The 15271-nt window shown below is 44.2% G+C and overlaps 1 protein-coding gene across 2 annotated transcripts in view; it reads left to right on the top strand.

Annotated features, from left to right (window-relative positions):
- ZFYVE21 (zinc finger FYVE-type containing 21) overlaps window positions 1-15271 on the top strand; it is a 60919-nt gene that overhangs the window by 21755 nt on the left and 23893 nt on the right. For both annotated transcript variants that reach the window (XM_068254340.1, XM_068254341.1), the window contains exon 2: window positions 10337-10387. In XM_068254340.1, the coding sequence (XP_068110441.1) occupies window positions 10337-10387 (51 nt within the window). The remainder of the gene's footprint in view (window positions 1-10336; window positions 10388-15271) is intronic.

The following is a 15271-nucleotide window of genomic DNA, read 5'->3' as shown; positions in this document are numbered from 1 at the left end:
AGCGATTCTAGGTATGTTTAGAGAGATTTTCCACACATGCCTAGCGTTTTTTGGAGCGTTTTTGTGTAGCAGATTATATTTTGTTACAGTAAAGCTGTAACGAAACATCTTCTGTAACAAAAACGCTTGGAAAACCGCTCTAATCTAGCGCTTTTCAGAGCGGTTTTCCACTTTCCTATACTTTTCATTGAGGCAGAAACGCCTCAGAAATCTCAAAAATGCTGCAGGAACCAAGTTTGCGTTTGTGGAAAAAAAAGCCGCTGTGGTGTGCCCCAGCCCATTGACTAACATTAGCCAAGCGGTTTTCCCCCAGAAAGCGTTTTAAAAACCGCTTAGAACCGCTCTTGGTGTGCACCAGCCCATTAACTTAGATTCCCAACCTGTCCGATCAATGTTTTTTGACTGATTTTTGGTCAGAACTGAAAGTTGATGGAAATTTGGGGGATATCAATTCCTGGCAGATTTCATCAGATTGATATTTCTTATCTCACAATAAGGATTACCTGGGTGCTTTATACAAGATTCTTCTTAATAAAAGGATCATTTTATCTATAGTCGTCTAGATTTGGAAATCTATTAATACAGAGATGTATATTCTGTACTTTAGGGTTGTAACACACATCCAATGCTTGGCATAAACCAAAACTATGCTTGGCCATTTTTACCAGTTCCATACAGTGTGAGGGACAACAAACGTTGAATACTATGCACAGCTTGTGTGGGTAAGCTCTCGTAGTACACGGTAGTGGTAAAATCGGCCAATCAAAACTGGATATGTGTATGCACCCTAATAATAAGATCCTGATTAGATAAGTTTAGTTATTAGATTAGTTAAAAAAATGTGTCTAAATTATGATAGATGTGTGCAGTTATTTCCAGTACAGCAAATTGCTTATCTTTGTATTTCAAAGTTTTTTTTTTTATTGAAATTTTTTGACAAACAAACAGTGCATAAAAGAAAAAACATCATGGCAAGAACAAGGGAAACGCCTGATGCAGATAAGCTCATCATACAAACATTGCATAGTAGGAGGGGGGGATGTGGGGTCATCCGTGATACTCCTAATAATTATTGACCAACTTGCTTGTAGAAAACGAGGTATCACTGCCTGGAGGTTATACTGAGCCCTCAGCGGATTTAGTCCAGCTACCTGGGGCTTGCTGAAGGAAATGTAGGGGCATGGGGAGACCCAAGTCAATATTGGGTCTTTCTAATTTCGGTCCTGGGAGCCTGCCGTCTAGTGATAGGCAAGCAAGACAGGAAGGAATATAGCCAGTAGCATCATTATGGGGGTGGTTAAGATATGGGGAGGGGAAAAAAAAAAAAAAAAAAAAAAAAAAGGAAAGAGAAAGGGGGGAAAGATAAGTGAGAAGGAAGAAGAAGAGGAGGGGTCCACCCTACAGCCTAGAGATAAGAGCTGCCTCTAGATTTGGATGTTCCAAGCGAATCCAAGGATCCCAGATTTTTTTCAAACTTTTTGTGGGTGTCTTTAAGAATACTGGTTAACTTCTCGTTCACCATTATCATATTGATTCTAGATTTCACTTCAGTGATTGAGACCGAGGGCTTTTTCCAATTTCGTGCAATTGTCATGGTCAAATTGCTTATCTTTAAGACGCAAACACTACAGTCAAGATTAAACTAGTTTCCACAAATGTGTAGATTTTCTTGAAAACCAGATTATCTCTGGTTTTCAAGAATCTGGTTTTGTTTTTGTTTTTTTGTTTTTTTTTTGTATTTCCTAATTTCAGTGAGAGGTTTGTGCATCTGTCCAGAGAGAGCTTAGCCAGCAGCTAGCAGGCCTCTCACTTGCTGCAGTCTGCAGTTTTCTGCTGATTGGCGTATTGCCCGGTGTTTACTCCATTCAGAGGAAGAGATTCTGGCTACAAAAACGTGACCCACCCACTGATATCTCCATATGAGGCTTTCGCGGACTAGAAAAAGGACTTCATAAATGTTCTTGCTATTTAAAAAAAAATATATTTTTTTTTCTTTTCATTTGTTTAATTCCAGCGTTTATTCCAGCTCAGGGGTGTAGCAATAGCTCCCGCAACCCCCATAATCGCGCAGGAAGGGGGGGCAATGGGGCCTGCTCCTCCTCCTCCCTCTTCCCACACGCATGTAGAGCAGTGCAGGGAGTGTTGTAATACTTACCTGCTCCCAGGGCAGTTTCTAGGCTAAAATGCACCCAGGGCGAGGGTTAAAATTGCACCTAACCCCCCCCCCCCCCCCCCCGCGAAGCCAAGTATACATGCCCGCAGTGTAGGTTAGCCAGGTCTAGTTGCACTCAGTATAGGTAGCCAGCTATAGGTCCCCCCCAGTATAGGTAGCTAGGCATAGTATAGGTAGCCAGGCATAGGTGCCCCAGTATAGGTTAGCCAGGTAGGTTCCTCCAGTATAGATAGCCGGTATAGTTGCCCCAGTATAGGTTAGATAGGTAGGTGCCCCCAGTACAGGTTAGCTAGGTGGGTGCCTCTAATATAGGGAGTCAGAATAGTTGCCCACATCCTAGGTTAGATAGGCAGGTGCCCCGGTATAGGTTAGATAGGTAGGTGCCCCCAGTACAGGTTAGCTAGGTGGGTGCCTCTAATATAGGGAGTCAGAATAGTTGCCCACATCCTAGGTTAGATAGGTAGGTGCCCCAGTATAGGTTAGTTAGGTAGGTGCCTCCAATATAGGTAGCCAGTATAGTTGCCACCAGTATAAGCTAGGTAAGTAGGTGCCCCCAATACAGGTTAGATAGGTAGGGGCCCTCCAGTATAGGTTAGATTAGGTAGGTGCCCCCCAGTATAGGTTAGATAGGAAGCTGCCCCCCCCCATAATGGAGGGGGGAGCCGCAGCCGCGGGGAGGGCAGCGCGACCTCTCCCTCCCTTCCTCTCCGGGCGCCCTCCGTGCTCCCCCCTCCGAGTCTGACTGCACAGGAAGCGCTGTCTACAGAGCGCATTAGCGCAACTCACCTCCCTCCCTGGTTCCAATCGCCGCCGGTCTCTTCTGTCTTCTCCTCATAGCCGCTGACACACGCTGCTTCCGGGTAAAGAGGAAGCAGCGTGTGTATGAGCGGCTATGAAGAGAAGAGGAGACTGGCGGCGATTGGAACCAGGGAGGAAGGTGAGTTGTGCTAATGAGCTCTGTACACAGCGCTTCCTGTGCAGTCCCCTCGGAGTGGGGAGCACGGAGGGCGCCCGGAGAGGAAGGGAGAGAGAGGTCGGGCTGCCCTCCCCGCGGCTGACTCCCCCCTCCGTTACTGCGCCCACAGTCCTTCGGTGGCCGCACGGCCCTAGAAACGGGCCTGCCTGCTCCAGTGCTGCAGGTCTCTTCCATGCTGCACAGCCCCACACTCCGATGCAAGTCACATGATCAGGTTCTGCAGAATGGCGGCAGAGATTGTTCCGCTTTGGTGCATGGAGGAGACCTGCAGCACTGGAGCAGGGTAATATTATGCTTAGATTTTCAGCCAAAACAATCATGAATAGTTGTTGGGGCCAGTAAAATTAGTGGCCCCTGATGACGCTGGTCTCCCTACTTGCAATTCACCAGGATGGACTATCTCGTCTGATGCCTGTTCCTGCAGGCTCTACATAGGAAAATGCGCGCGCACACACACACACACACACACACACACACACACACACACACACACACACACACACACACACACACACACACACACACACACACACACACACACACACACACACACACACACACACTTAAACACACACACACACACACTTAAACACACACACACACACACTTAAACACACACACACACACACACACACACACACACTTAAACACACACACACACTTAAACACACTTAAACACACACACACACTTAAACACACTTAAACACACACACACACACACTTAAACACACTTAAACACACACACACACACACTTAAACACACTTAAACACACACACACACACACTTAAACACACACACACTTAAACACACACACACACTTAAACACACACACACTTAAACACACGCACACGTAATTTGGGGCAGCAGAAGCTATGTGTCAATAGATGGTACCTAGATTGTCAGAGAGCTACCTCATCAATTGACACATACCGGTAATATGAGGCTGGCGTGTACCTTTTGCACACAGTGGGTCAATATTTATATCATATAATATTGGAGTGATATTTCCCTGTTACAGCATGTTGACCTCAAACACCTTGAAAAGGAAGAAACCACTGTCAGAATTGTGTAATGATTTGTTGCTTTTTCAGGGCGCTTGCTGCCAAGATGTTGTAATTGCTCTCTGACACAGTCTAGGTGCTTTCTTTTGACACACTACTTCTGTCACTGCATAACCAGATTTTGGACTGTCTGGCCCAACCCTGATGATCATGCAAGTCAACACCCGGATACTTAAGGAAGAGGAAGCCTCTGGATCCTGTAGAGGCTCCCCACGCTGTCCTCTGGTCCACCGTTGTTGTCCATAGACAACCCCCCAAATGAAATCAGAAAAGAGCTTGTGGGATTGAAGATCCGTACCTTGCTCCTCTTCATGCATGACACTGACCATACTGGGCCTGCACAAGCAGGGAAGTGCCTGTGCAGCATTCTGGAGCCACTGGTGCATGAAGAGGAGCAAGGCCCGGATCTTCCAGAGGGTCCCAGCAAGCAGCGGTGGTGGGGCCAAGGAGGACCTGGCTCCAGAGGCTTTTTTAGGTAAAGTATGTGTGTCTTGACCCAAGGATCACCTAGCATTCACTATATATACTGACCATTTAGCAAACCTCACTATCCTTTCGTATGACTTTGCAACCCTTGAAGACCCGTCTTAAATGACTCCAGGCCAAGTTTTGTTGGTCATCTTCTGTTTCCCATTTGCACCCAGCACTGGAGCATAGGGATGGTCAATGAGATGCAAATAATTTTCCAGTTGATGAAGAATTACGCAAATTTTGTAAGCAAATGTATGCAGCTTTAAAATAGACCAAATTTTACCTCAGCTGGATTTGATTGGTTGATGTTCAAGCTGCATAAATTTACATACAGCTCAAACTTATTTGCATCTCATCGACCATCCCTACTGGAGAACCTCAGTAAGTGCATCCCCTGAATGTTTCAGAGCACGAGACACTGAACTGCATATCGGCTGCCCTCCCCATGCAAACCAAAATGGTGACAGGAGGAGTTACTTATACTGCTCTCTCTGTTTAGAACAAGTTCCTGATTTGTATGTGGGTTTTTTTTCGGCCCATCATTCGGGGACGCTCTATGCATGGCTTGTGTGCTAAAGTCCATGTGTTGGAATGTGTGTCTGATCCTTTTTTTTTAATGAGAAAGGCTCACGTGTCTCTCTTACAAGTTAAAAAGCTGCTTGGTGTGTCTCAACCACAGTAACATAACGTTGAACTTGTTGCCACATTAAAGAACACTTGAAGTGTGAAGGATATGGAGACTCCCATATTTATTTCCTTTTATACTATACTGGTTGCCTGGCAGCCCTGGTGGTCTATTTGGCTGCTGTAGTGTCTGACTCGCACCACAATCATACAGCTAATCTTGTCCTATATGACAATGTCAAACGCCTGATCTGCTGCATGCTTGCTCAGGGTCTATGGCTTAAAGTATTAGAGACTGGGGATCAGCTGGACAGCCAAGCAACTTGTATTAAAAAGGAAATAAATATGGCAGCCTCCATATCCCTCTGGCGTCTGTTGTCCTTTCAGCAGGCCGGTAGCACCTTTACACATTCAGGCACAAACACAGAATCAAATTCTCACATTTTTGGGTCATTCATAAGTTGGGGACTTACCTGTATACCATAATGGAGAGCTTATGAAAGCCCAAGATATCCGACTTGGTCTGATAGACTTGGTTAGAGCAGTGATCTGCAAACTTGGCTCTCCAGCTGTTAAGGAACTACAAGTCCCACAATGCATTGCAGGAGTCTAACGGCTACAGTCATGAATCATAAAGGCAAATGCATTATGGGACTTGTAGTTACTTAACAGATGAAGAGCCAAGTTTGCAGATCACTGGGTTAGAGAATACACACCACACTGGAGGCTGTTTACATTCTGTTAGGCTGTGTTCACATTATAAATCGCCAGCGATATAGCAAGCGATGAGCAATATATTGAGATTTTTAAAATTGCTTTTATAAGCTCTTTTGCAGAGCGTTTTCCCTATACCTTCTATTGAGCCTTTGTAAGCAGATCGTAATCAAACAGCTCATATGTGAACACTCTCTCATAAGGAATCATTGCACAAGCTATTTTAGGGCAATTTCTGAAATCGCCATTGCTTAAAAAAAACAGCAACCGCTCATAAGGCTTGATTCACTAAACCGTGATAACTCATAGCATGGCCGTGCTAGCGTTTTCGTGTGCAATCGCAAATTTTTGCACATAATCGTGAATTTTCGTGCGTGATTGTGTGTGAAAATTTGCGGCTGCATGCGAAAATGCTAGCGCGCCCGTGCTATGAGTTATCACGGTATAGTGGATCAAGCCCATAGTGTGAACAAGCTCAAACTGTTAACTGTTTTGTTTCTGTTTTATTTCCCTGAGGTTGACATACGAACGACTTAAAAAAAAACAAAAAACTTGGTATTGATAAGTTATCATGGCAGCTACAGTACTGTAGAGCAGAATTCTTCAACTAGAAATGTATATGTCTGTAATGGCTGTTAAGTTTAGTCTGAAAGATAGTAGAGATGGGGTATGGCAAATATGTTTAGATTTTCAAGCTACACTTGCTGTCTTCTAACTGTAACGTGTCATTTTCCCAAAATTTGTAACCTTGCCTTTCGTACATTTGTCGTGTAGCACTAGACCCCGAACTGTTGCCTGAGGGCCCTTTCACTCTACCGCAGTGCGGCATTTTACCACAGCCTACCACTAGGGCAACGTTGGTCTATGGGGCCTTTCATACCGACAAGGTGCAATGTGATGGAAGTGACTTTTTCACCCCATCCCCGACGTGAGTGCATACTTATGTTACCACGTGGTAACCTTCGGCGGACAGGAAGTCATGTAAGCCTATGGCAATGCGTATTTTTTAAAATGCCCACTGCAAGTTTTAGCTTTTTTTTTTTTTTTTTATTTTTTTTTTTTATAACAATGCGTGTCTGTGCACGTGATCACTTCGGCCACAGAGAGTGTCACGTTCTGCGTGGCTTGCTGCCAGATGCCCGAAGGCCTGTTTTTTTTTTTTTTTCCCCGCTACTGACAATCCGCAATGTGAAACCGGACTGAGGGATCGAGTCCTGATCCCCAAATTATTTGTGTACTTACCTGTAGAACAGGAGTCTGGGAGCATCTACTACAGACCTGCTTGGTCAAGCTGACGCGATTGGTGTCATGGTTGTTAGATTTAGTACGCAGCACACAACAGTCCAGTCTGGATTGGCTTATTGGCAGCTCCTTGTTGGAGTCTTCTTTGTCCTTGGATTTGCTTCAGTTCAGTTATGTATTTATTATATTTTGGTGACAGAATATTCAGTATTGCCTGTGATAAGGAAGGTGCTTCATAAACCTTAAAGTGGAGCTGAACTCTTGCACAGGACACAAGGAAAACATAACAGAAGTGCACCCTGTATGTATTTTAAACAATTTTTAGCCTTTGTAATTCCCCCTTGTTTGCGTCTAATCACTAGTTGTAATTTGATCTCCCTCCTGTCACATGACTGCCTATGGTAGATAAGCCCATTTGAAAGCACAGGCTGTAAACAATGTCTGCTTCCATGAATCAGGAAGTAGAAACTGTGCAGATTTATTTTAGAATTTGTATCGGCTGTAACAAAGAAATGTTTTTCTTTAAAGTTTATTATGCTGTTGTGTAGCTTTTAGAGCAGAGAGGAGTTCTGAGGTCAGGTCCACTTTAAGATGAACTGTAACCAAGGATTGAGCTTCATTCCAATCAGTAGTTGTTGTATGGCTGATATTGTGGTGAAATCCCACAGTGTGATGTCAGGACCATGGCCCTGACAGTTTGCCGTCTGTGAACCTTGTTGCAAGTAACAGCTTTTTCCATCTGCTAAGCAAGCACCATCTCCCTCTGTGCCTAGAACTCACCTGGCTAAAGATGCCACCACCAGTGATACATTTCAGAATGTAAATCAGGGAGAGGAAAGAGTCTACAATGGGCAAAGACTGACTAAATAATCTATAAATGATTATTGAAAAAAATAAGCAATTTTATTTATTATGCTATTTTCACTACAGTTCCTCTTTCTAGAGTTTACCATGGACCTTTTTACATGGGAGGATTGGGTTAAGTTTTGAAGGGAAAGCTCATTCAGCTGCAAATAATTACTGCTTCCAGCTAAACTGTCTCTGTAAACACTCACATGCCTTTCCTGGACAACCGTTTCCATGGTGGCGGCTTCTGGCAGAGGTCCTGTCATCCTTGCTGCTTTGTGGTAGGTTGTGTACGGTGTCTGTCAGGGGACACAACCAGTCACAATACAGTAATGAGGTGAGGTGGCGTGTTTCTCTGTGGGAATGGTTGATGATGAAAACGTTTATCTGTTTTTAAGAAGAGGACTTACTACTTCGGGTTTGATTTTTTTTTTTTTTTAAAGTGACCCTGATGTAAACCTGGGAAACTAGTCCATGTGTTGATAAAAGTACCTTGTTTAAATAATTCTACTTTAATGTCCACCTGCTGGGTGCTCCATATACACTGCGCATGCAAAGGATGTAGGTGATCCACAGACTCACCTGCACTCTCATGAATCCTCTTCCGACAAATCCCTGCTTCTGAAATAATTCCACCCATTCACTCTTGCATGTAAAGGCTTCCTCCCCCACTGAAAGCAGATCTAAACCCAGGACTTCCTCTCTGCTCTAAAATATAAGCAGCAGCATAATAACCTTTAAAGAAAAAACATTTCCTTGTTACAGTTGATAGAACTCCTTCAAAGATGCTGCAGTATAGTTAGTTCCTGGTTTGGGAGCACATACAGGGTTCATCTCCAGTGTTTGAATATAGCCTGTCTGAACAGTACAGTTCAGACAGAGATGACAGCTCAAATTACAGTGGCTCATTACTAGCAGATAAGCGAGAATTAAGGCAGCCATACACTGGTCGATTGCCACCAGATCGACCAGCAGATAGAGCCCTCTGTGATCGAATCTGATCAGAGGTATCTATTGGCTATCTACACTGCAAACAGATTTTGAATCGATTTCACTGTGAAACCATTTCATAATCTGTGGAGCTGCCTCTGCCCTCTGCATACATTACCTGATCCGGCCGGCGTGAGTCCCGTGGTCCCCTGGTCTCCGCTGTCTCTTCTCCGCTCTGGCTTCACTTTACTTCCTGACGGGGGGAGTATAAACAGTAGAGGGTGCTCTACTGTTTAAACTTCCCCCGACAGGAAGTAAGTGAAGCCAGCCAGCGAGAGGCCAGCGCGGAGAAGGGACAAGCGGGGACACGCGCCAGGTGGAACAGGTAATGTATTGCCAATAGCGTCGGTCGTTGGACAATTGCACGCCGCTATCGACGCACTCCCGACCCACCAGCGATCGAGCGAAATCTTCCACGCGGACAGATCAACGGGATCGATTTTCGGACGGAAATCGGTCAGCATTTGCGCATCGATTTCACAGCAGATTCGATCACAGTGATCGAATCTGCTGTCTATCGGCGGGAAATCGTGTAAGTGTATGTATGGGCACCTTTACACTGGCTGTTATTTCGACAATCTATGAAGAGTGCGGTGGCGTAGCTAAGGAGCTGTGGGCCCCGATGCAAATTTTACAATGGGCCCCCCCCAAGCACTTTATACATAACAATTGATACGTCGCACCAAAACCTGCCAATGGCAACTACAGTGTCAGAGGGGCAAGAAGGGGAAGGGGGAGCAGTTTAATGATTACCACTATTCAAAGTATCTATAGAAGGGATTATTATGAGCACAGGACCAATGGAGAGTTAATACTGTGGTTGAGGGAAGGCTCCTCGGGGCCCCTCTGGCCCAAGGGCCCCGATGCGGTCTCAATCTCTGCAACCCCTATTGCTATGCCCCTGGAAAAGTGCCTTTAAACATGGACTCTCTCAGTAAAACATTGCACCCCATCCAGAGGAACATGGCAACCTGTCAGAACTCTGAATCAAGAGCTAAGTGGGCATACCCGTGATGGTGGTCTATTGTTTGGTAGTGTGGCGTTCCTGCACACCAGTGCCTTTGTTATACTCAAGAGAAAGAACATTGGCTTTGTGTACAACGGTTGTTGGATGATAAAATGTGGAGCAGATGGACTGTGGGTAGTTGTTAATATAAGCTATTCCTATGTGAGAAGTCTGAGTCATTCCACTGTACTGTATATGTCTATATTAATAACACTTGCTTTCATGTCTCCAGTGCCCACGGTGCATGCATTGCGAAGCAAAGTTTGACTTCATCACAAGGAAGGTAAGAATAATGACGGCTTGATTTGAATAAATGGTATTTTGCACGACTTTGGCTTAGAATTGCTTGTCTGTTTATTAGTATTATTAGTGTATTTGTAAAGTGCCAACATATCACGCAGCGGTTAAAAAGAATCTGTTCTCTAAAATTCTTACAATAAAAAGCATACCATTCTATTCATTATGTTCTCCTGGGCACTTCTGTGCTGTTTCTGCCACTCCCTGCTGCAATCCTGGCTTGTAATTGCCATTTTTATGCAGTGTTTACAAACAAAAGACATAGCAAGTGACACGCTGAGAGTAGCTCAGTGTGTGTCATACAGAGTGTGCAGGGGGCCTGGAGAGGGTGTGTATAGCTTATATCCAATCACAAACAGCAAAGCACAATCCAGCCTGACTGCCTCAGCCAGACAGAGCCGACAGATGAGAGAAGATTAGATCATATAACAGCCACTGTGCAACTATGAAAAGCTGCTGTTAGACAGAGCACATTAGAACAGGTATAGGAACTTATAGGATAGAAGAAAAAAGGCTCAAAATTTTATTAGAGTCTCTTTAAAGCGGACCCAAACCAAACATATTTTTTAATTCAAAATATTTAGTTGCACCACTCTGACACATACCAAGATAAACACTCCTTCAAGCCTATGAGCATTTGAGTGCATGCTTTTCACCCTTCTCTTTTCATAACTAGGGTTATGCAGGTGGCAGCCATTACTTCTGTGCTTAGTAGCAGGTTTTAGATCATGGGTGTGTTTGTCATCAGCTACCCTCCCTCCGGGGTGTGGTCTATGTGAAATCTCACACAAGCTGAGATCACCTCCCCTGTGACATCATCCGTAGCAGCCTGTGTTTTGTTTCTGTTTTTTATCTCCTCCACCAGTCTGCTGGATTCTGTCCCGGCAATATGAAAGGAAGGGAGGAGTTCCTCCAATAAATGTAAAATATTTTATATTTGTCATCATGCAGCTGAAAAAAGGCTATTTATTATTAGAAGTTAGAAAATAGATTTTATTTCTGAAATCTTGTGTTTTTAATTTGGGTCCACTTTAACAATAAACACATATGATACAAAGGATGACAGACTTAACGTAACAAGGTTATACAACATAGGGCAAAGCTATACAAAGCAAACCAGGTACAAAATGCATGCTTATGCTATTTTTTTTTTTGGGGGGGGGGGGGGCTGGTTAGTGATGCCCAAGTTCAAGGCTGTTATAGAAAGGAGCACACAATCATGTATAGAATACACTGGGGAAGGGTGGACCCTGCCACAGGCTTACAACCTAAGGGGAGGGTAGGCGGACACACTAGGTTGGGCTGTAGAAGTAAGTATTCAGCAGAGAGTTCCTGTCTGGTAGGGGGTGGGTTGGCCATCTTGAAGAGGTGGGTTTTGAGGGCTGGCTTGAATGTGTTGATGGGGGCAAGTCTGATGGGCGGCTTAGAATTCTACATTCAGCATCGGAATATTTATAAATTCAACGTAAGTAGGTTAAAGGACACCTGAAGTGAGAGGGATGTGGAGGTGACCATATTTAATTCCTTTGAAACCATTCCAGTTGCCTGGCATCCCTCTGATCTCTTCAGCTACAATAGTATCTGGATCACACGCCTGAAATAAGCATGCAGCTAATCCAGCCAGAAACATCTGCCTGCTGTTCATGGTGCATGGCTAAAAGTATTACAGGCAGAGGATCAGCAGAACTGCCAGGCAACTGCTATTGAAAAAGGGAGACCCTGAGAGCCCAGTATATAGTGTAGTATGTACTGGAACTGTGGGTGTGAAAGGGTAAGTATAATGTTATACTCACAAGTCTGGGTTACCATCCAGGCAACCACTATGTAGGCAGGTGGGGAGTATTGAACCTGTCCCCACTCAGGATTAAGAAGTCGCTCTCTGTAGATCGGAAGAAAAGGGCCAAATCCCCTCCACCAGGTAACGTGCAGTTGTACAGAGGCGCCAGTAGAGTACAAATTGTTAAAACATTTAATATGAAGGAGGCAGTGGTGGACTTGCCCCCTCAAGGTAGACACAAGATGCTGCAGATTTTTTTTTTTTCTACAAAGATCATTTCTTAACATACTCCAGACAAATGTAACGCGCTTCGTGGGCATATCCCAACTTCACTGGGCTGTAACAAGGAGTAAACCGCTCATGCAGGTCTAGTCATAAGCTTAGTACAGGCATGGGCAAACTCGGCCCTCCAGCTGTTACGGAACTACAAGTCCCACAATGCATTTGCCTTTGAGTCATGACTGTGGGACTTGTAGTCCCTTAACAGCTGGAGGGCCAAGTTTGCCCATGCCTGGCTTAGTGCCTCTGTGAAAGGTGCTAAGCTGTCTGGAGTATGTTAATAAATGATCTTTGAAAAAGATTCAGCAGCGTCTTATCTACCTCGAGGGGGGGGGGGGGGGGGGGGGTAAGTCCACCATTGCCGTCTTCATTTTAAATGTTTTAGCAATTTTTACTCTACTGTCGCACGTTAAAGGCAACTGGTATTGTTTAAAAGGAAATCATTATGGCAGCCTCCACATCCCTTTATGTTCAGGTGTATTTTAAAGAGAATCTGTATTGTTAAAATCGCACAAAAGTAAACATACCAGTGCGTTAGCAGACATCTCCTATTACCCTCTGTCACAATTTTGCCGCTCCTCGCCGCATTAAAAGTGGTTAAAAACAGTTTTAAAAGGTTTGTTTATAAACAAACAAAATGGCCACCAAAACAGGAAGTAGGTTGATGTACAGTATGTCCACACATAGAAAATACATCCCTACACAAGCAGGCTGTATACAGCCTTCCTTTTGAATCTCAAGAGATCATTTGTGTGTTTCTTTCCCCCTGCAGAATCTCATGCACTGAAGTTTCAGGCTGCTCTTTTCTTCCTGCAAACAGCTTTGCCCTTGTCTATAATTCCTCAGTATGTGAAAGCCCAGCCAGCTCAGAGGACGATTTATCCAGCTTGTAAAAGATAAGAGAGAAGAGAGAAGCTGCTCTAATCTAAATAATACACAGGCAGTGTGCAGAGAGGGGCCTGGAGGGGGGAGATTCATCACAGAACCACAACACTGAAGAACTTGGCAGCCTTCCAGACACAGGCCGACAAGTCTGACAGGGGAAAGATAGATTGATTTATTACAGAGACTGTGATAGTAGAACGTGTTGCAGTAAGCCAGAACACATTAGAATAGCTTTTGGAACTTGTAGGATGATAAAAAACAGGATGCAATTTTTGTTACGGAGTCTCTTTAAAGCAGAATTACAGCCAACATTTCCCCTCTGGTCCAGTGGATTAGCCACACTATGCTAAGATCTAAGAATAAAATAAAATAAAAAAAAGCCTGAAGGAGTTAAAATATTTACTTTCATTGTCTCATTGGAGACTGGAGGCCAGTCATATGAAAGCTCTTCAAATGTCTGCAATCCTGCCCGGGAAGTTTTTCTGGCCATGCACATTTTGGAACCGCCGATTGAGCAGAACTTCTGAAATGTGCAGGACTAGAAAGCTCCAGACAGTTTTTGCCGGGTGGCAGTGTAGAGTTAGACAGAGCATGCACCACTCCTCCAAAAGGAACTTTAACAGAGGATTGCACTTCATATTAATCAGTAGCTGATGCCCCCTTTCCTATGAGAAATCTTTTTGTTTTCTCGAATAGATCAGGGACATCTGAATGGCTGATATTGTGGTGAAACCCCTCCCACCGTGTGATGTCATGACCATGGTCCTGGCTGTTTCCAGTCTGTGAATCTCGTTGCATTGAGGGAAATAACAGCTATTTTCAACTGCCAAGCAACCATAGCTCCCTCTGTGCATAGAACTCTCAGTAAACGAACATTCCACAGAGATCACCTGGCAGGACTAAAGATGTCACCACCAGTGATACATTTCAGAATGTAAATCTGGATGAGGAAAGATTTTACAATGGGCAAACACTGACTAAATCAGGAATGAATACTGTAATAAAATAAGCTATTTTATTCATTATTTTTCACTACAGTTCCTTTTTAGTTTCTATTTGTCTGTCTCCAGTCAAAGCCACCAATGGAGTAGAGGGGCAGAGTGATACAACGGGGGAGGGGGGATCTGCCAAAACAGGGGGGACCTTTTTAAGTATCAGAACCCCCATACTACACACAGTGTATCACTTACTGTATATTCTGGCATGTAAGACTACTTTTTAACCCTTGAATATCTTCTGAAAACTTGGGGGTCGTCTTATATGCCGGGTATCGTGCCCTATCCTGTTACCGCCTCTCAGATCTTGCTGCTGAGGACTGTAGTGAAGCGGAGCAGGTGCACATGTGTGAGATCGGAGAGGCAGAGAAGGGGGTAAATAGGATACAAGGGTGGGCCAGAAGGGTGGAAGAGGCATGTTATATGGGCACAGCTCGATCTATTCTTCCATACTGCTCTGATAAACAGGTAGACAAGGAGAGCTGACCAATCCGCTCAGGCCTTGTTCACATTGCGTTCCGTTTGCGTGTCTGTCAGCGTTGGGGGTGTTTTTTGTTTTGTTTTTTTGTAATGCTTTTTTTCTATCCGTTACCTGGCGCTTGGGTGGGCGATTCGTTTTTGTGCTTAGCGGTTTTCTAAGCGTTTTTTTTCAGATAGGTTTTGTAATTCACTCCCTGACACAAGTCAGGAAGTGAACTCTGACTCGGAAAAGAATAAATACAATGGCCTCAATTTACTAAGCTTATCTCCTGTCTTTAATAACGTTTCTAGAGTTATCACCATGGTGATGAGGCATGTCCTATTCAGGAAACATTTTACCTCAGGCAAACCTAAAATTAACGCTTCTGTCTTTAAGTTAACTCTTCAATCCTTAAAATAACTCCAGAGTTAAAGACAGGCTGTTAACTGCGTGTGAAAATAACTACAGAGGAGG

The sequence above is a fragment of the Hyperolius riggenbachi genome, chromosome 9 (assembly GCF_040937935.1).
Source record: "Hyperolius riggenbachi isolate aHypRig1 chromosome 9, aHypRig1.pri, whole genome shotgun sequence".
NCBI classification, from domain to species: domain Eukaryota; kingdom Metazoa; phylum Chordata; class Amphibia; order Anura; family Hyperoliidae; genus Hyperolius; species Hyperolius riggenbachi.
This window is presented reverse-complemented; position numbering and strand designations above follow the sequence as displayed.